The sequence below is a fragment of the Cibotium barometz genome, chromosome 22 (genome assembly GCF_041138505.1).
Source record: "Cibotium barometz isolate CiBa-2024 chromosome 22, ASM4113850v1, whole genome shotgun sequence".
NCBI classification, from domain to species: domain Eukaryota; kingdom Viridiplantae; phylum Streptophyta; class Polypodiopsida; order Cyatheales; family Cibotiaceae; genus Cibotium; species Cibotium barometz.
In genome coordinates, this window is record NC_141067.1 from 31,016,158 (window position 1) to 31,037,789 (window position 21,632).

Here is a 21,632-nt window from a genome sequence, read left to right on the forward strand (position 1 = left end):
CAATTCTTGCTTATACTATCAAGGGATTTATTAGAATTTCAATTCTAAGCGCGAAAATTGTCAGTAAAAGCAACGGAGCTATGGTAAAATTTTTAGGCAATTAATACATAAACTCATTCTTATGCATAACGTAAAAAGAGGACTTCCTACCATATTTGGTCACCCTATGCTAAAAGAATGATTTTCATCACATTCAATGAAAAGTTAATTTTTAAGGTTTATGCATAATTAAATAATTAAGAAAAGAGAAAATTATGGTTATTTTATTTAAATGATAAAAGAGGAATTTCTATGACATTTGGAATTCAATCATTTAAATAGAAAAAGTGGAATTATTGGTATATTGGAATTAATGGATAATTTATCTAAATTTAAAAGAGAAAATTTAGATAAATTTATTTTATGCATGAGAAAACTAAAATGATAAAAGAGGAATTCCCATGACATTTGGAATTCAATCATTTAAATGAGAAAAGTGAAATTCTTGGCATATTGGAATTAATGGTTATTTTAATTAAATTTAAAGAGGAATTTTAGATAAATTTATTTTACGCATGAAAAATTTTAAATGATAAAAGAGGAATTCCCATGACAATTGGAATTAAATCATTTAAATGGGAAAAGTGGAATTCTTGGCATATTGGAATTAATGGTTAGTTTATTTAAATTTAAAGAGGAATTTTAGATAAATTTATTTTATGCATGAAAAAAATTTAAATGATAAAAGAGGAATTCCCATGACAATTGGAATTCAATCATTTAAATGGAAAAAGTGGAATTCTTGGCATATTTGGATAATGTATATTTTTATTAAAGAAAAGAGGAATTTTAGATAAATTTATTTTATGATAAAAGAGGAATTCTCATGACATTTGAATGTAATCATTTAAACGCAAAAGAGGAAGTCCCATGATATTTGAGATCCAAGAAATTAAAAGGAAAAAGAGGAGTTTTTAGCATAATTCAAATTATGAGTATTTATCAAAAGTGAAATTTTGAGCATTATTGAGAAATATGGGTAAATTTGATTTTTGTAAATCCCATGAATTCTTTTATTCAAAAGAAAAATATTGAATATAATTCACTTGAGAAATTTGAGAAAGAAAATGGAAATAGCCGTTGAGAAAAAGAACCTTTATCTAGGCCAAGCAATTGGCTGAAATTTAGAAAAAAGTCCCATTATCAGTATTGAAGTAGAAAAAGCTACTAAATGAGAATAAGATGTGAATAGGATGGATGTGATGTGATAGAATGTGAATGGATGCGATAAGATGTAAATGGGATGCGATAGGATGTTAATGGATGTGAAAAGATATGAATGGGATGTGATAGAATGTGAATGGATGTGATAAGATGTAAATGGGATGTGAATGGATGTGATAAGATGTAAATGGGATGCGATAGGATGTGAATGGATGTAAAAGATGCGAATGGGATGTGAATGGATGTAATATGATGCGAATGGGATGTGAATAGATGTAATAAGATGCGAATGGGATGTGATAGGATGCGGTGTGATGTAAATGAATGTGGATGAGATGTGAAGGAAATGGATGTGGATGCGAATGGGATGTGATAGGATGCGGTGTGATGTAAATGAATGTGGATGAGATGTGGAGTAAATGGATGTGGATGAGAATGATGAGATGAGAAAGAGAAGAGAGGGTATGTGAAAGGATGAGATGTGAAGTAAATGGATGTGGATGTGTATGTAAAAGAATGTGATGTAAATGGATGTGGATGTGTATGTAAAAGAATGTGATGTAAATGAATGTGGATGTGAATGATAAGATGAGAATGAGTCATGAGGTTATGTGATAAGATGTGATGTGATGTAAATGGTTGTGGATACGGATGTGAATGAGATATGTGATGTAAAGGGATGTGGATGTGATGTGATGTAAATGGATGTGAATGTGATGTGATGTAAAATGGATATGGATGTGGATGTGATGTGATGTAAAAGGGATGTGGATGTGAATGTGATGAGGATGTGATGTGGATGTGAATGAATGGATGTGATGTGATGGATGTGATGTGGTGGATGTGAATGAATGGATGTGGATGTGGATGTGATGTGATGTAAAAGGGATGTGGATGTGAATGTGATGGATATGAATGGATGTGATGTAAAAGGGATGTGGATGTGAATGTGATGTAAAAGGGATGTGGATGTGAATGTGATGAGTATGAATGTGATGGATATGAATGAATGTGATGTGATGGATGTGGATGTGATGTAAAAGGGATGTGGATGTGAATGTGATGAGTATGAATGTGATGGATATAAATGGATGTGATGTGATGGATGTGAATGAATGGATGTGATGTGATGGATGTGAATGAATGGATGTGATGTGGTGGATGTGAATGAATGGATGTGATGTGATGGATGTGATACGATGGATGATGTGAATGAATGGATGTGATGTGATGGATGTGAATGGATGGATGTGATGTGATGGAGTGAATGGATGGATGTGAATGTGATGGATGTGAATGGATGGATGTGATGTGATGTATGTGAGTAATAGATGTGAATAGACGTGCATGTGAATGAGTGAATGGATGTGGATGAATGAGATGAGATGTGTATGTGAATGGATGAATGGATGTGGATGAATGATATGAGATGTGTATGTATGAGATATGATGTGAATAAATGAGATGTGATGTGATTAGGGATAGATGTGAATGAATGAAGATGTGATGTGATGTGACGTTAATCGGGGTAGATGTGAATGAATGAGATGTGATGTGACATGAATCGGGATAGATGTGAATGGATGAGATGTGAATCAAGAGAGATGTGAATGGATGAGATGTGATGTGATGTGATGTGAATCAAGATAGATGTGAATGGATGAGATGTGATGTGGAATGGATGTGATGAGATGTGATGTGGATCAGGGTAGACATGAATGGATGAGATGTGAATGAATGTGATGTGATGAGATGTGGATATGGGTAGATGCGAATGATGAGATGTGATGAGAATAAATGTGGATAGATGTGATGAGATGAAAAATGATGTGATTAAAATGGATGAAGGACGATGGGAATACATATGATTGGACGTGGATTGAGTAATGTGGATTGATGTGGAACAATGTAGAAAGACGAGAGTTTGTTATAAGAATTGTATTTATGATCTGTTTTTAAATGATTGTTTTATGTCAAGAATGCTGGGGAAGCATCTTGACCGTCGTAAATGAGGTTGTGGAGACCCAAATGATAAAGTTGCAATAGCCTGATGGAGAGTCAATGGAGGACGTCTCGCATAGCAAGGTTGGCAGAGGTCTTGACAAGCCTCGGTTTGATTTAAATGGTGAGCTTTTGGTATAGTGGATGAGAGACCAAGAAGGTGGCCTATGAGTGAAGTGCTAGGTCACCTGCGAGGGATCCTAGAGGGTGCTGACCATATTACGGTGCTCGGGCTCTCGGTTACTGACGATACCCACGCGTGCGTCGAGGAAGATAATGGAACAAGGAGTAAGAGTTATTTTCTGAATTCGGGCATGGATCTGGTTGATTGACCTTGCTGGTCCTCAACGGATGAGTCCATGGCTCTGGTTGATCTTGCTGATCTTCAACGGCGGTTTCATGCCTAAAAGTATGCATAAAAGAATATTTTATTATTATAAAAGTGTTACTTTTATCATTATTGATTTTTTTGCATAAACATATGCATAGAAGATATTTTTTATTAAAAGTGTGATTTTCATCATAAAAGATTTTTATGCATAAACATATGCATAGAAGATATTTTTTTATTAAAAGTGTGATTTTCATCATAAAAGATTTTTATGCATAAACATATGCATAGAAGATATTTTTTATATTAAAAGTGTGATTTTCATCATAAATGATTTCTATGCATAAACATATGCATAAAAGATATTTTTTTTATATTAAAAGTGTGATCTTGATCATAAAAGATTTTTTTATATTAAAAGTGTGATTTTGATCATAAAAGATTTTTATGCATAAACATATGCATAAAAGATATTTTTTTATATATTAAAAGTGTGATTTTCATCATAAATGATTTTTATGCATAAACATATGCATCAAAGATATTTTTTAAATTAAAAGTGTGATTTTCATCATAAATGATTTTTATGCATAAACATATGCATAAAAGATATTTTTTTATATTAAAAGTGTGATTTTCATCATAAATGATTCTTATGCATAAATGGGTGCATAAAAGATTTTTTTATTATTAAAAGAGTGATTTTCATCATAAATGATTTGTATGCATAAATATATGCATGAAAGAAATTCTTTCATGTTAAAAGAGTGATTTTCATCATAAATGATTTTTATGATGATAAAAGTGTGACTTTCATCAGAATTGGATTTTATGCATAATTAGATGCATATAGAATCTTTATAATTAAATAAGGGTTCTCTTTAATCCTCTGATAATTTTCGTAAAAATTAGAAAAATAAATAAGTAGATAATATGTGAGAGGAAATTCTACCGTTTCATATTCACTAAGATGGTAATGAGAAAATTCAATTAAACTATCGAAGTCAGAGATTGAGATAAATGATTATTTTATTCCTTATAAGAAATTCATGTTTTAGAAATCTGTAAACAAATATTCGTTGAACGAAATTTAGAAAAAGAGAAATTGAAATAGTACCTTTCGAGAAAGATAGTTTAGGAAGAACCTTTCCAGACCCAAACTCTGATTCAGACTATTGACCAAGACCTAATTCCTTCATCAATGATGATGTGCTCAGTTCAGAAAAAATGCACTTAAAACACCCACCAAATCTCAAACTAAGTTAAGACTTTTGATTTTGATCTGAGAATCAAAATAACAGAATTCAAGGAATTATGTTTGGAATTCAGACCTGGATCTAGAAGTATTGGGATATGGATTTAAGATTTATTCATGGTACTCAAACAAAATCAAAACTGAGAACTTGCATAGAGACCCTGTTTTTCCTAAAAGAGTGTCTTACGCCAGAATATTGGAGGAAGCATTTGGTATATGTGTTTTCTAAGGTAAGTTCGGTTGCAACAGCTGACAGGGAGTGTTCAAAGGACAGCTCACACGGCAAAACCTACCGAGGTCTTGACTAGCCTCGGTATGGTTAAAATGGTGCGCTTTCGGTACGATGGATGAGGGCCGACGAAGCAGTTCCTGAGTGAAATTCCAGGACACCTAAGGAGGATCCTGGAGGATTCTGACCAGGTGATGCATGGGCTCGCGGTGCCAAGGACACCCATGCGTATGTCGTGGTGGAAGATATATATGTATGATGACAAGAAACTTATTGTAATCTCTTATTTACTGTATCTCATTGTTGACCGGCTGGTCTCAAAGGAGAGTCCAGAGTGATACTGTGTTGTGAGAAACAAGGATTGAATGGAAATTTTGAGTTGTGACATCTGTACCCAGTAATTGTTTGTCAATGGATTGTTTTATAAATTAAAGTTTTAAAGAGGAGTGTGTGCGTATCTGTTTTCTAAAGCTAAAGTTAAGAAAGGCATTTCAATTATGGGTGGGTGAGTCCCGTTTGGATCTACCGATTCTAGTGGGTGGTTGGCTAACCCATGGGCCAGATGGGGTTAGGTTGGAATCAATGGAGTTTTCATAATCAAACTGCAAAATCTTAGGATTACGCTAGGATTCGAGTAGATAGTTAATTCCTTGATAAATTTCTTGATTAAGCAGATCAACGGCTGTGCCTAATCTTGATTAGGAAAAAAGCATTGAATTGTTCAGATGATCAAATTATATCAGTGATAGTTTCCTTCTATCTGGTTTATTTAGGTGGAGGATAGTTTAGATTTTAATCTCGTTAGAAAACTCGTTAAGAAAAATTCAAAAAGGTGGAATCGTCCCCGCTTTCCGGGCCTAGGAAATTTTCCCGGTTTCGGTTTTCAGAGTGACCACCAACCTAGTCTCGTGCCCGGACATTCGTGGGTGAGGCCGCGAGTGAGAAACCCTGCCCCGAGCATGAGGGGGTTACGCGGAGGGGACAGAGGGATCTCACACTTGGTATCACAGCGAAGTTGAAAGCTAATAAGGATAAACAAATTCTTATCAGAAATTGATAATAAAAACTCAGAAAAAGTATTTTTCATAATGTATTTTCATTCCGTAAGCTTCTTTAATGAAGAAATTTTAATCAAAGAAATTGTTTTTATAGATGGAAGTCCCCTATTTATCTGGTATTCGCGACCTCACTCAGTCTCAAGATATGACTGCATTCGCCTTTGAGCATCTCATTTCTTCTGCTTCAACTCGAAGAAACCGAGCTAGGCTCGCACGTGAGGAGATTCCAAATTTTGGAACCGAGCTGCTCTATGTACATATTGCAACTTTTATATAAATATAAAAATGTTTTCTCAAGAAAAATTTCATGTTGTATAAGTGATTGTTTACGGACGATCTGATAAAGAAAAATCTGTTATCGGACATATGTCATAGATCTCCCCAATAAGATCATTATCTTATTTAAGAAATTGTTTTCTGAACCTCTTAAGTCTTAGGATGTTTGCAAGGCTCTTCATAGGACTCAGCCAGGACCCTTCAAAGGAGAAGGGGAGAACCTGGGCGAGGCTGTGGAGAAGTGGGTGGAAGCCATGGAAGAATATTTTGACGTCACAGGCTACAATGAGCAGAGCAAAATGACTCTTGCCCGACTGAAAATAGTGGAAACAGCCAGGGTAGCATGGAGGAACCACTGTGACACCAACCGTCTGGACAGAAATACTCAGTCCTGGAACGACCTAAAAACCTATCTAAGAAAGAGATTTTGTCTCCCTAAATTTTTGGAAATCAAAATGAACAAATTCTTAGAGCTAAAGCAGGAGAGCAAAACCATCAAGGAATATCACCAGGCCTTTTCTCTTCTACTCAAATATTCACCACCTCTAGATGAAGAACAACTCATGGCCAGGTTCATTCGGGGAATGAACGAACCCTTGGACACACTGGTCAAAAATGCCAAGCCAGTGTCCATGGCTGAAGCAGTAAGAATGCCAAAGGATTTTGCCAAAGCCTTTGTAGTAAAGGTCCCGCCAAAGCCTGCACCCTCTAACTTTAAAAGATTCCAAGCCCAGGGAAGTACTTCAAACTTTCCACCCCCAAGGCCCGAATCAGAATCAGGATGCAGGGAGATTCCGAAGTGAAGGAAGACCCTTCCCCCAGAATACTTTCTCAGGAGCCCCACCTCTTTCAAGGAATCAGAGGGATGAGCTCAGAACTGAAAACTGATGTTTTGGATGCCAGGGTTTTGGTCACCAGTTAAAAGACTGCCCGACTCCTGCCATGTCAAGGGGACATGGAAGTCAAGGACTCCGAGTTAAGAGACTAACCCCTTCATACCAGTCTAACCAGGCCGTCTTGCCCAAGCTAGGGTAACCCCAGAAGAACTCCAGCTTAGCCATCTGCCTCTGTCCCTCCAGAGTAACCTCAGAACTCCTTCCCAGAATTGGGGCAACCAAAGAGAAAGAGTTCTGCCTCACACTGCAACAGCCAGAGCAGTCACAATTTCAGATGTAGTAGAAGAGAAAAGAGGGCAGATCTATGCTGCAATTGAAAATCAAGGGCCTAACCATCACTTCTCAGTCATCCATACTCCAGCAAAGTATCAAGGTAAGCCTTTTAAGCTTTTGATTGATTCGGGTAGTTCTCATTCATTCATTTCCCTTGGATGCTTGCGTAAGCTAGTCTTAGAACAGAAATGAGGGAAACCTATGCAAGACTCTTTTCACTCACCATGAGACAGATCTTATCCAGTGTCAGTTCAAAGTCTTACCTCTAGGAGTTTTTGACAGGATCCTTGGAATGGATTGGCTCCACAAAAATCAAGCTGACATACACTGTCACAATGGAACCATTTCCTTCCATGACCTTCACGGGAACAAAGTTCAAGGAACTAGAGTTTCTGGATCCCGAGACCTTCAGTTAGTAAAAGCTTCTAAGTTACTGAAAGGACTTAGGAAGAAGCAGCAAATTTATGTTGTCAAGATGAACCCAGTAGACTCAAAGCGTAAGGCTAAAGGACCATAATGGTTAAGTGAATTTGATGATCTATTCACAGTAGAGCTAACTGAAATGCCTCCAATCTAGGAAGTAGATCATGTGATTGAGTTGACCCCCGGAGCTCAGCCAGTAGCCCTGCGCATGTACAAAATGCCAGTTCCTGAAGCCATCGAACTCAAGGAACAGCTTAGGCAGCTATTAGAACAAGGGTTTGTAAGACCCAGTGTTTCACCTTGGGGAGCACCGGTTCTCTTTCAGAAAAAGAAAGATGGAACGCTTAGACTCTGTGTGGACTACAGAGGTCTAAATCAGCTGCTGACAGTTAAGAATAAGTATCCTATCCCAAGAATTGATGAGCTTCTGGACAGGCTAAATGGAGCCGAGATCTTCACAAAGATAGATCTCAAATCCGGGTATTACCAGATCAGGACCAATGATCAAGATATACCAAAAACAGCCATCAATACTCGCTATGGGCATTATGAATTTACTGTCATGTCATTTGGATTGACAAATGCCCCAACTACATTCCATCGCTTAATGCAAGACATTCTCAAAGAATACTTGGATGATTTTGTTCTAGTTTTCTTTCAGGACATTCTGATTTACTCAAAGAATACAGCTGGCCATGAAACTCATGTCCGAAAAGTCCTTGAGATTCTAAGGAAGCACCAACTCTTTTCAAAAAAGAGTAAATGTACTTTCTCTGTTGACCATGTTGAATAATTGGGCTTTCTGGTATGAAAAGATGGAATTTCTCCAGATCCCGCAAAAGTCCAAGCAGTCATAGATTGGCCTGAACCAAAGACAGTGAAAGAAGTCAGAGGATTCTTGGGATTGACTGGTTGGTATAGAATTTTTATACCAAAGTATGCTCTCATAGCTTCCGCCCTGACTAATCTTCTCAAGAAGAATACCCCATTTCAATGGTCTGCTGCCAGGTGCCAGAGTGCTTTTGATAAGCTGAAGACCGCCTTGGTCATGTAATGACCGATATACCGATGCTTTTTCACAAAACCAATCCCGTTCTGAAGCTGCTAGATTTCTCTCTACCCTTTAAGGTAGTAACTGATGCAAGTGGTTTTGCCCTGGGAGGTGCACTCATGCAGGAAGGTCATGTAGTGACCTATGAATCCCGAAAGCTCAGAACGCATGAGAGGAATTATGTTGTCCATGACCTGGAATTACTTTCAGTAGTCTATGCCTCAAAGTTGTGCAGACATTACCTACTAGGAAAAAGATTCACTTTGATGATAGATCATCAGGGCTTAAAGTGGATCTTTACTCAGAAGGACCTCAACATGCGCCAAAGAAGGTGGATGCAGACCCTGCAGGAATTTGATTTTGAAATCAAGTACTGCCCAGGCAAAGAAAATGTGGTAGCAGATGCCCTCAGCAAAAAAGCCTCCTTGCTTGCAATTACTATAATATCAAATCCTTTGATTATTGAAGCAAGAGAGAAGATCATGCAGGATAGATTCTTTTGCCCTATTGCTACCCTACTTATGCAGGAAAGCAAAACTCCTCAGGAGTTGAACAGAGTTCAAGGGTACAGTCTGGATGATGGCATTATGTATTATAATCGCAGGCTATGCATTCCCAATGATGAGGGAACCAAGGGTCAAATTTTGAATGAAGCCCATGATAGCCTTATAGCAGGACATCCAGGTTTCATCAAAACCTACATGTCTATAAAGAAATGCTTCTTTTGGCCTGGTCTGAAAAAGGATGTACTGAATCATGTACGTCAATGTTTGACATGCCAGAAAGTCAAAGCTGAAAGAGTAAAAATGCCTGGGAAGTTACATCCATTGGACATCCCCAAGATGAAGTGGGAATGTATCAGTATGGACTTTATTACTGGATTACCTTCAAACACCATATTAGTGAATTTGGGAATTTCCCAATTTCCATTTTTGAATACTTAAAAAAAGGGACATGGATAACATGTTTGTAAGTTTCTCAAAACCCTATCATATGACCTATTGTTGGAAAGCGCTTGAAAAATGGAATCTAAAGAGCTATAAAGCGCTCATTTTGGATTAGTGGTGTTCAAGTTATAGTTAATCCAAACTTTTGACCACGTGTCCCAAACTTGTGAGAAATTCCCATATTCCCCAATATGGTGTTTTCAGTGCAATCAGGTTACAACTCCATTTTTGTGGTAGTTGACAGACTAACCGAAGTTGCCCATCTGATCCTAGTAAAAGAAACCTACACTGTAGTGGATGTGGCCAGAGTGTTCCTCAAAGAAATCTTTAGATTGCATGGCCTACCCAGGAGAATAGTAAGTGATCGAGATTCCAAGTTTACTTCAAGGTTCTAGATTGCATTTTTCGAAGCAGTGGGAACTTTCTTGGATCTCAGACCAATGGTCAAACTGAAAGGGTAAAGCAAGTAATCGAAGATATACTTCGGTCATGCTGTGGCTCTGGGAACCCAAGAAATGGCTAAGCTATCTGCACCTAGTCGAGTTCGCCTACAATGCTTCTTATCACTGAAGTATCAGGATGAGCCCTTTTAAAGCTTTGTATGGACAAGATTGCTTAACTCCATTAACTTGGTCCGACCCATTGATTAGGGTCGAGATGTCCAGATAGATGCTTGACGACATGGAGCAGCAGATGCAGTCAATTCGTAAAGATATAAAAGCTGCCCAGGATAGATAGAAGCAATATGCAGATAAGAAGAGGACAGATAGAGAATTTAAAGAAGCAGATATGGTCTTCATTCGAGTACGGCCCAAAAGAAGTTCTTTTTCTCTTGGGAAGTACAAGAAGTTATTCCCCAAATATTGTGGACCATATCTGAGTACAAAGAAAGTAGGTGACAGCCTATGAGCTTCTTCTGCCTCCTCATCTCAAAGTTCATAATGTACTTCATGATGTAAGCCTTCTAAAGAAATATGTGCCAAGCCCAAATCATGTGCTTGATGATGAAATCCTAACCTCTTCAACCCAAGGGCAGATGAAACTCCAACCTAAAGAAATTCTTGATGTTCGAGAAAAGATTCTTAGAAACAGAATTCTTAGAGAATTATTGGTAAAATGGAAGTTCTATCCTTTTGAAGATGCCACCTAAGAGAATGAAGCCGAATTGTTGCGGGATTACCCCCAATTTGCGAGATGAGGGCATCTCGCGTTTTTCAAGTGGGAGAGAATGTAAGATTCCTCCCCAGCCTCTCAAGATGTCCAACATCTTCCCCTGTATTCAAATCCCTCTTCATAAATATAAAAGATCTTGTTTCTATACCAGTTTTAGCCTAGAGAGAGAAAATCTTCTAGAGAGTGGTAACTCAATTTTTAAATATTTTTGGATAGAAAAATATCTCATCTTATTAAAATAAGTTCCCCTGAAACAGAAGTTCAAAAAGATTTTCAGAAGGTGCATTAGAAATTAAGTATAATCTGTTTAAGAGGCATTATCCTGAGAGTCAAGATTTTTTTGAAATTTTAAATTAAGGTTCCTATGGACCAATAAGATTCATCCAAATGTAGGGAGGATATAAATAGAAGAATAAAAGAAAAAACCTCCAAAAATGAGTAAATACTCACATAAGATGAAGAGTTGACTAAGGACAAGGTTAATAGTTAAAAAAAGAGATATTTAGGTGAAATGATGCATTTTTGACACCTCAGTATGGGGGAATTCCCCTCATGAAGGAGTCGCCTATTTCACATGCTTGAATGAGTTTTAAACTCCCAAATAATGAGATATTTTTATCTCTCCTCAAAAGGTGAGCAAAACTAAAAATGGTCAAAAATTGACCAAACTGATTTGGAAAATTCTAGAATCACTTGGCTTGGTTAGAAGCTCACTTTTTCCTATAAATATAAGCCCTCCCCTTTGTTGAAACTCAATAGTGTTTTGCACTGTTACCTTGTCTCTCCCAAGTGCCAAAAACAGTGAATTTTACTCATAATTCATTAGTTTTTGACCTTCCCTCTTCCAAAAGATTGGTGGCCACTCTTGTTTCAAACAAGAGTTGAACCCTCAAACCATCAAGCCAAAGGGAATCTCTCAAATTATCTATGTAAGTTGGAGATTCTTCTCTTTTCTATTCTTTTTATGGTTTAAATGGTTTTTTATGATTTTTGTCTTCTCTAAATTAAAGATAATGTTATGCCTCATTACAAAAAGATATACCCCTCTCTTCTCTAGTAAATCCAACCATTCTTTATCCTAGATAAATGATTAATGAATAACATCAAGTTTTTCATAATGTTTCTCTTAAATAAGTAGAAATTTTTTTACTTTAGAATGATTTAAATACTCTTGGTGCATTTCTAATTAAGTTTAGAGACTTAAAAATCTCCCCCGCGCATGAGGGGACTGCTTCCACTCTGTCAACTATATCAGGAATCCGGTGCGTGGAGGGAGCAAAGGGATCTCACAGATTAAAACATCAACTTGGCTGGTAGAAGCGCCCTAGGGCTATTCTATACCCCCTTGTGTCAACTATTGAATGGTAGAATAGTACCAAGGCCTTCTTTCTATACCCCCTTATACCAACTATTAGTGCATGAAAAATCAAGAATGTGCATGATGGTAGAATGGCAAAATGGCCCTTCTATACCCCCTTATTCCCCTTCTCTACTCCCTTATTCATCTACAATGCATAATGTGCTTTAGAATGTTTCTAGGGTCATTCTATCACAAACAAGGGGGTATAAAATGGCCCTAGTTCCATTCTACCATCCATATTCTTTATTTTCCATGCATACAAGGGATAGAGAATGGCCCTGGGACCATTCCATGCCCATTTGGGAGAATGGTCTTAGTGCTATTTTATCATGCCTAATGGGCCTGTATCATGTTGTACCAACAGATATCTTGGGAGCACTCTAGCTTCTTGATGGAGGAGGAGAGATGGGATTTTCTTTGTAAGATTTTAAATGAAGTGAAAAGTGATAAGTAGGGAAGTACAGATTTTTACTTTGTACGCTCCTGTATTTCAGTATTTTTTGGACCTCTTTTAAGTTTATATATATAACTATTATTATTTATTCCCAAAAAAAAGAATGGACCAAGGGTCATTATACCATGCACAATGTGCTTGATAGAATGACCCTAGGGCCATTCTACCATGCACAATGTGCTTGGTAGAATTGCCCATTTGTGCTACATTAAAACATCAATCTGCATGAAAAAATAAAATACCATGCCCATTTGTTCCAAATAGTGGTGCATGATGGTAGAATGGTCCCAAGGTCATTGTGTACCCCTTGCATGCATAAAATATCAAGATTGTGATGGTAGAGTGGCCTTGGGGTCATTCTTCCATGCACAATGTGCTCTAGAATGGCCCTAGGACCATTCTACCATCCCCATAATGTGCTTGATAGAATGGCTCTAGTGCCATTCCATGCCCATTTCTTCTAAATTAACACATCAATCTGCATGTTAGAATGGCCCTAGGTCCATTCCACCATGCACAATGTAATTTATAAAATGGCCCTAAGGCCATTTACCATGCCCACTTGTGCTACATTACAACAACAATTTGTCTAGTAGTACATATGGTCCTAGGGCCATTCTATACCCCCTTTGTGCCAACTATTAGTGCATGGTAGAATGGTCACATGGCCATTCTCTGCCCCTCCCCGGTGGGGGGGGGGGGGGGGAGAGGGGGGCAGCACTCATAAATATATAAGAGTAGCATGTGGGTTCTGTAAGCAAAGTGATGAGCTATGGTGGATCAAATGCAAGAATCAACATCATTAGCAAAGTGATTAGACGATGATTAAGATAAGATTAGTGAGCAATTAACTAATACCTTAATGTAGGCATGGATACTCAAAAACCAGCAAATTCTCATTAGGCCAATGCCTCAATTTATAGAGTTTACATCCACAAAATGCCAAGCATCTAGTCCCATTGATATCTCCTTGATTCACTCCACCTCTTTTGCTTGATTCTCTCCACCTCTTCACTTTTCCCAAAATATCTCCACACATCCTAGAACTTTTCATGCTACCCTTTATTCTCTCCCATTAGATACCTCTCACCTTTTCACTGCTACTTACTCATTTACAGACTCTCTTTTACAGCCTCTTGCTAAGGGCTTATTCCCACACACACCCATTCACTTGTATATTTCAACACCTCCCCTCAAGTGAATAATCCTAGCACACCTGGACCCTATACCAAGTTTCCCTCTTACTTGGTAGCCTGCGATTAGTGCCTCAAGTCCCTAGCTCATAGTCCTCGACACTCTCTCTCTATGTGTCCAAGGCTACTACAAGTGCCCGTGACCTTGACTAAAGTGCTCACACATACATCTACCACATGGCCTACATCATTAGTGGCTCAAAGGTGGTTTTACTCTATTGGGACAGGTTACATTGGGTTGTTGGGTTTCTCTCTCTTTCTCTCTCTCTCTCTCTTAAAAAAAAAAGAGATGATCTGACTCCACTTCCTTAGGAGTCTCCATGAAGTTTGCCGATGTCATTCCTTCTTCTCTGGGTTTGCTGTAGCAGTCTCTTGCCATGTGTCCAGGCTTCCCACAGTTGTGGCAAGTGAAGGTCCTTCATCCTCCCCTGCATCTTCCTCGTCCTCGTCCTTGTGAGAATCCTCCTCCTCGGGTGAAGAATGCTTTTTCCTCTCTAGCTGTTGAGTCCACCCATTTCTTCTCTTTGACCTTTGTCTCTTGCTCTAGTAGAGCTCCTTCTATTTCATGCTGCTTCAATTCATGTACATTCTTTAAGGTTGCCACCACAATGTTTTCATATTCACCTTTGTCCACACTCTTTAGAAGCACTACTAGTGCCTCATCATCCTCTACCTTGTTACTAATGGCTGCCAGTTGTTGCTTTATGCTTTTGTATTTGTTTAAGTATGTAATTAAAGGTTCACTTTCCTTCATATCAAGTTTGTAGAATTGTATTAGCATATTTATCTTTGATTTTTTTGCTTGAGTGCCAAATAATTTATTGAGTTCATCCCATGCATCTTTTGCCCATTGTATCCCTGTGATGTGGTGAATGATTTCATCATTTAAACTGAGTGCAATGAGTCCTAATACTTTCTCATTCTTTCTCTTCAACTCATTTTTCCCAATCACCTCTGGGCATTCATCTCTTCCCTCAACTAGCTCCCACAGATTTTTCCTCATGAGCAAATACATGGTTTTTGTTTGCCATGTATAAAACTGCTCCCCATTAAATTTGGCTATTTCTTGTGCCATGCTCATGATGATGTGAAGGGGGTCTTACCTCTTGATCTAATTCAAGATTCAAGGGCAGTATCTACCCTTTTATAACTCAAATCTGGTGTTGAATGATGATTACAACAGATTTATCAGCATACATTTACCAAAAATTACATAAAGGCAAGTGTAGCTGATCTGTACTGAATGGTTGGAGTATCAAACCATATCTAAATTTTAATTTGAAGTGATAGGGATCTGTATTAGATACCCAATGGTAAATTTGAACCCTCAATTGTACCAAAATGTAGTGATTAGTACTGATTAATCATTGATTAGTGAAATAATCTCCTATTTTGTGTGTGCAAAAAATACACTGATTTGGAGGGATTAAGCGGGGTAGTGATTATGATAGAAAATTCAATTTTAACACATACACATGTGTAGCACCTTCCCAATGTTGGATTAGATCTACCAATGCCTAATTAACACCTTGATTAGGTGGATTAATTAAGCAATTTGCCAAGATAATTCACTGTTCATGTGCAGAAGACTGTCCCAACTTGGAGTCTTCAATTGATCCACTTACACAAATCTAATCTCAAAATGCTTCAATTTAGTGGTAGATAAATGTGTCTAGATATGTTTTGAGCCCACAAACATCAATATTGAAGCTTTAATGAAGAACTAATCAAGTGATTAGCAGAGGTACTTCCCTGATTGTGCACAGTGCTAGGTCTCACTGTAGACTTGATGAAATCAAAAACCACTTTCACTAGCTTGTAGATCATGCTTGAAAACCTCCAAGCCTAGCTGGAATTAGACTGATTCGAAGCGGACGCGTCGCTTGAAGCTTTTTTTGCAAATTCTCTAGCGCTTGTTGCAAATCGCGTTGCTGTCGCATTTCTATGCTGAATTAGCTCAATTCCTTTGAGCTGTGTCTAAGGCCTTGAGTCTAGTATGTGCCTCTAAAATATATGCCTCTAAAAGGGCTAGAGCAATGGTTATGTGTGAAGAGAGAGAGAGCTCCTCAGCCAGCACAGCTAGGGGTACAGAGGCTAGTTGAAAAGAGGCTAAAAAAGTGATTATCTCTTAATCCTAATTAATAAGATGATTAGCAAGATAATAAGCTCATAAATTGGATGGATCCTAAGCTAGGCTCTGATACCATGTTACAATGCAAGAAAAGTGATGAGCTATGGTGGATCAAATGCCAGAATCAACATCATTACTAAAGTGATTAGAAAATGATTAAGATAAGATTAGTGAGCGATTAATAGCTTAATATAGGCATGGATACTCAAAAACCAGCAAATTCTCATTAGGCCAATGCCTCAATTTACAGAGTTTACATCCACAAGATGCCAAGCATCAAATCCCACTGATCTCTCCTTGATTCACTCCACCTCTTTTGCTTGATTCTCTCCACCTCTTCACTTTTCCTAGAATATCTCCACATATCCTAGAACTTCTCATGCTACCCTTTATTCTCTCCTAGTAGATACCTCTCTCACCTTTTCACTGCTACTTACTCATTTAAAGACTCTCTTTTATAGCCTCTTGCTAAGGGCTTGTTCCCGCACACACCCATTCACTTGTATATTTCAATAGGTTCTACCATACACAGTCTTGATATATTTTTTAAATCCCTTTTACACATTTTTTACATACAGAAGGGTACCATTTAAAGGGGGTATTTACAGATTGAATAGAAAAAGGGTGTGTTTTATTCATGTAAAATTTACAAATAAGGGGTTTTTAAATTAGGCCTTGAACGCACGTGATATAGGGAGTTTACATATAGTGAACCCCTCGAGCTCTACCCTCTGCATGCATGAAGTATCAAGATTCTGCATGGTAGAATGGCCCTAGGGCAATTCAACCATGCCCACTTGTGATACATTAAAACATTAATATGCCTAGTAGAATGGTCCTAGGCCCATTCTATACTCCCTTGTGCAACACCATGTTACATGGTAGAATGGACCCATAACCATTCTCTATTCCCTGCATGCATGGAAAAGTAAGAATATACATGGTAGAATGTCCCAAGGGCCATTCTATTCTACCATGCACATTCTTCATTTTCCATGCATGAAGGGGGTAGAGAATAGCCTTGGGACCATTCCATGCCCATTTGGGAGAATGTCCTTAGTGACATTTTATCATGCTTAATGGGCCTGCTAGAATGAACATGGGGCCATTACACCATGCATAATGTGATAGAATGGCCCTATGGCCATTCTACCATGCACAATGTGCTTGATAAAATGGCCATAGGACAATACCATGCCCATTTTTGGTACATTAAACATCAACCTGCATGAAAAAACAAAATGCCACGTCTAGTTGTGCTAACTATTGGTGCATGATAGAATGGTCCTATGGGACATTCTCTACCTCCTTGGTGCATGATGATAAATTGGTTCTAGGAACATTCTCTACCTCTTGTATGCATAATATATCAAGACTGTGTATGGTAGAAAGACCCTAAGGCCATTCTATATCCCTTTGTTCATGGTAGAATGGCCCTAGAGCCATTCTTCCATGCACAATGCTACTATAATCAAATACAATAGAAAACCTAGTTAATATGGAAAAAATAAGCTTCTTAGCTCTATGTTAACATAAAAGAGAGCAAAAATAAGGCAACAATCACACCATTTTCACACAAATCTCTATCAAATCCCACTCCCAGTTGTGACACTCCACTATTCAAGAGTGTGAGCAATGGGTAAACTATACATTAGAGAAAAACAAATGATAAAGTCAAGGGATTGCTCCTTGGTAGTGGCACTAAAATTGTTAAGGCTAAGAGATAACAAAGAGAGAACCACTCACCTCAACATGTTGTGGGGGGATCTTTCTGATGGCTGAGCTTGTAACCCTTGTGGTCTCCAAGCCCAACACTGCCATGGGTAGCTTACCATTCGTCATCTCCCACGAGCATTGTCCTACCATCGCGTTATGCTATGGTCCCTCCTCTCACCTCAAATCACTCACACACACTCACTAACATGCATTAGAGAGAAGATTACAGAGAGGTTTAGGAAGAGAGATAAGCACAATTATATAAGTGTTCTTGCATTATGAGGGATATTGCGTTATATACTATGTAAAACTCTTGGACACATATGATCAGGGTACCAAAAGGGGTATGATAACCTGCCCTGAGAGACAACAAAAAAATACCTATCCTGGTTTAGACATAGACATCAGAGTTGATACATAAGAAGATAGGCGGAATAGGTAGGTGCCTATTGATTAGTATGGGCTAGGGTTACATTGCTTCATATAGAGTTATGCATGTCAGTTACAACCGAACCTGTGTATATTGGCATCTGTAGATGCATGTGCCTAAACTTCGTTTAACAAGTATTTGTATCAATTTAGCGACACATGTAAATTTGCAAGGATAATGACATTAGGGGGTGTCACTAGAGTCCCTGTTTTCTTGTAGTGCTTAAACGTAGTCTACAATATGTTAGCTCACAATCAATTACATGTTTGAAAATTGGAGTATATGGAAATTGATGAAAAGATTACTAGCTGACTGTATGGATAAAAAGTGTATGTTAAATAGATAACTATATGGATAAAAAGTGTATGTTAAATAGAAGTTACACACTTGACACCTTGCACGCTATGTATAAAGATAAGACTCTCAAAAGTGTCTCTTAATTTAGGCATACTTAATTAGGAAAGAACAAAAGTGATACACTTAACACAAGTGACTGCAATGCTAAGCTCCGTGATTGTGATTGGATGCCATATGTTAAGATAAGACACTCACACTCATAAACATATGCGAACATAAGACACTCACACTCATAAGCATAAGATTAGAAGATTAAAATCCATGACACTCATAAGCTCCATGATCGTGATTGGATGCCATATGCTAAGATAAAACACTCACACTCATAAGCATAAGGTTAGGAGAGTAAAATCCATGACTCTAATTGCATTATGTCAAGTTGAAGAGAGAGAATCTCACACTCTCAAGCACACTGTCAGAAGATCACAATGATGCTGAGCCCATGATTAGAAGATTACAGTGCTAAATTCCATGATGGCCGTGATTGGGGAGTTATTAACCCTATGAATCCCAATCAATGGCTATCAGATGTTTGGGCAGAAGTTAATTGGGTACACAGGGGTCCCATCTGGGTAGAAGAGGCCAAAATGCTGCTCAGTAAGGTCTCCTGGTTTCAGATCCTCATCAAAGAGAGCAAAAATATAGGCGGTGATTGGCTGGTAAGGGTATGCAGGGGTACCGGTAGCTTGGAGCACATGGTTGATGAGGTTTTGATTAAAGGTTTGAGCATTCTTTATGGTCGCTGCATTGCATTTACAGATGGTGGGCTTTTTTGTGACTTGGGTTGTGTGAGTGTGAGGCGATGTTGTGGGATGATCATATGAACGCAGAGGAGGACGACGAGGGACAGAACCAGTACCGTAACCGGGGTTGCTAGGCCACCCAGATTCCCCTCCTATCACCTTAGGGTAAGCTGCATTTGGCTTCTTCTCGTTCCTTGTTAAAAACTGGCGAAGATTCTCAGTGCCCGCGGTGGTTCGATCTAGTGCTGCGATTGCCGCATACACAGCATCCAGCTGCAGATCAAAAAGATTGAAGTAGGACAGGTTTGTGTTGCTGTCCTTCACAGGTACCCAGCTCTCGAACAATGCAAGCTCCAACGAAACACCCGGATCATTGATGTAGGCAAAGTAAGGGAACACATTGGCCATGAAAAAGGAGCTCGTGTCTCTCAAGAACTCAACAAGCTCTCTGAGAATGGGCTGGAACTCTGGCTTGAAAGTGGCTATGGAAGGTGGCGAGCTATTGGCAAGGATGGACAGTGAGTGGGAAGTGGAGACTTTGATCTCTCGTGAGTCACAGTAAGCAGCTAATCCACAGTTGATGTTGGTAATGGCGGGGACAAGCAGTGAGGGGTCCTTGGAGGGGTCGCCGAGCCACTCGCTTCCTACCAGAATTGCTGATATACGAGTGGCGTTGTAGGGTTCTATGTTCTCTTTCACCCACTTCTTTCCTTCATCCAAGCTCTGTGCTACCAGGGGCACCACCTCGTTTGGCACACTCACAACCAAATCAATATCTGAATCAGCAAAGGCTTGCACAACCGAAGCATTGGCATCGTAAATCCTTGCATAACGTATGCCCTTGGAAAGCAAAAGTTTAACAATCTTCTCGGGTGGGATTATATTGTCCCCATTCAGCCCTATATCCACTCCTATCTTTCCAAAATATCCCAACCCTGCATTGTGAATTCCAAGTAGCCTCCTTAGTCCTTCTGCACAACCCTCTTAATAAACATACAAAACAACAAGCCTCTAACGTCACTATAATACCAATTTAAAATCCTACCCTCGCTCCCTACAACCGTCAAGCAAGCATGCAAAGTTATAGACTAGACACACACTACTTATACCAATCCAACTCATTTCTTTCATTCACATACTAAAGTTATAGATGGGCCACTAAAATTATACCAATCCAACTTGAATTTCTTGCATTCCTATAACTAAAGTTATAGATGAGTCACGTCACTAATACCAATCCAACTCATTTCTTCCATTCATGAACATTTGAAGAAAAATATAGAGTAAGCACTAGATTTCCTATGTGGATGTGCTCTAAGTTCAATGTATTTAGAGACAGAAATGGATTTAAAAGACCATTAGATTTCCTATGTGGATGTGCTCGACTAGAAACTAGAGGAGATTTCATTGTAGAGCGCACACATATTGAGATAGGAAGAAACAAACAAGTAAGCACATGATCATAAGTGTAGAGCCTAGAGTAGATTCTAAATTACATTCTTATAATTGATTACAAGAATTGCATTAACATCATCGGAAGAATTGCATTCATATGATTGAGTAGAAGAATTGCATTCATATAATTGGTTAGAAGAATTGTAGTAACATCAGAAGAATTGCATTTTCGATTATCTGAACATTACCAAAATAAATATTGGATCAAAGAAAAATAAATAAGTAAATCAGAATTTGAGACTATATGAAAGTTATAAACCTTAAACTGATGTGCTTACTTGTAGGTAACATCCCATGCATAAAAAGTGTATGCAAGTTATAAACCTTGAAATGAGATGCTTACCTATAGGTAACATCCCATGCATAAAGACCACAAAGAAAATAACAAGGGAGAAAAAATTGGTGCTTGAATCATAGAGAACCATGGCTTCCTTTTGAAGTCACAATAGAGATATGCATACCACTTTTGAGTTTATATCTCGTGTGTGCTCTACATTTTTACTGTTTCCATTCAATAAAGTACTCTCAATTTTATAAATGAGCATTACTTTTGTTATCGATTTCCATATTATGATTGATTCATCTATGATGAGCAAGTGCTATAGTGTTGCTTTACATCTTTGTCTATCTACTAGATGCAATTCAAAACTTTTTAAAATTCTAATTAAAAATCATAC

General features: G+C 38.1%; 1 protein-coding gene across 1 annotated transcript; it reads right to left on the reverse strand.

Annotated features, from left to right (window-relative positions):
* Nucleotides 1-18,990: 18,990 nt before the first annotated feature.
* LOC147626534 (glucan endo-1,3-beta-glucosidase GII-like) lies at nucleotides 18,991-21,383 on the reverse strand. Its single transcript, XM_086816946.1, has 2 exons — nucleotides 21,299-21,383; nucleotides 18,991-20,435 (listed from the first exon to the last, which is right to left on the reverse strand). Exons 1-2 carry the CDS (start codon nucleotides 21,378-21,380, stop codon nucleotides 19,282-19,284), a joined length of 1,236 nt encoding a protein of 411 aa, XP_086673072.1. The 5' UTR covers nucleotides 21,381-21,383; the 3' UTR covers nucleotides 18,991-19,281.
* Between the last annotated feature and the right edge of the window lie 249 nt (nucleotides 21,384-21,632).

What these genes read in the sequence shown, in the direction of transcription:
- LOC147626534 (XM_086816946.1), bottom strand. Translation starts at nt 21,380, where the DNA reads ATGGTTCTCTATGATTCAAGCACCAATTTTTTCTCCCTTGTTATTTTC. An exon ending in GCATGGGATGTTACCTATAG is followed by an intron (nt 20,436 to 21,298) that starts GTAAGCATCTCA and finishes TTCACAATGCAG; the next exon opens with GGTTGGGATATTTTGGAAAG.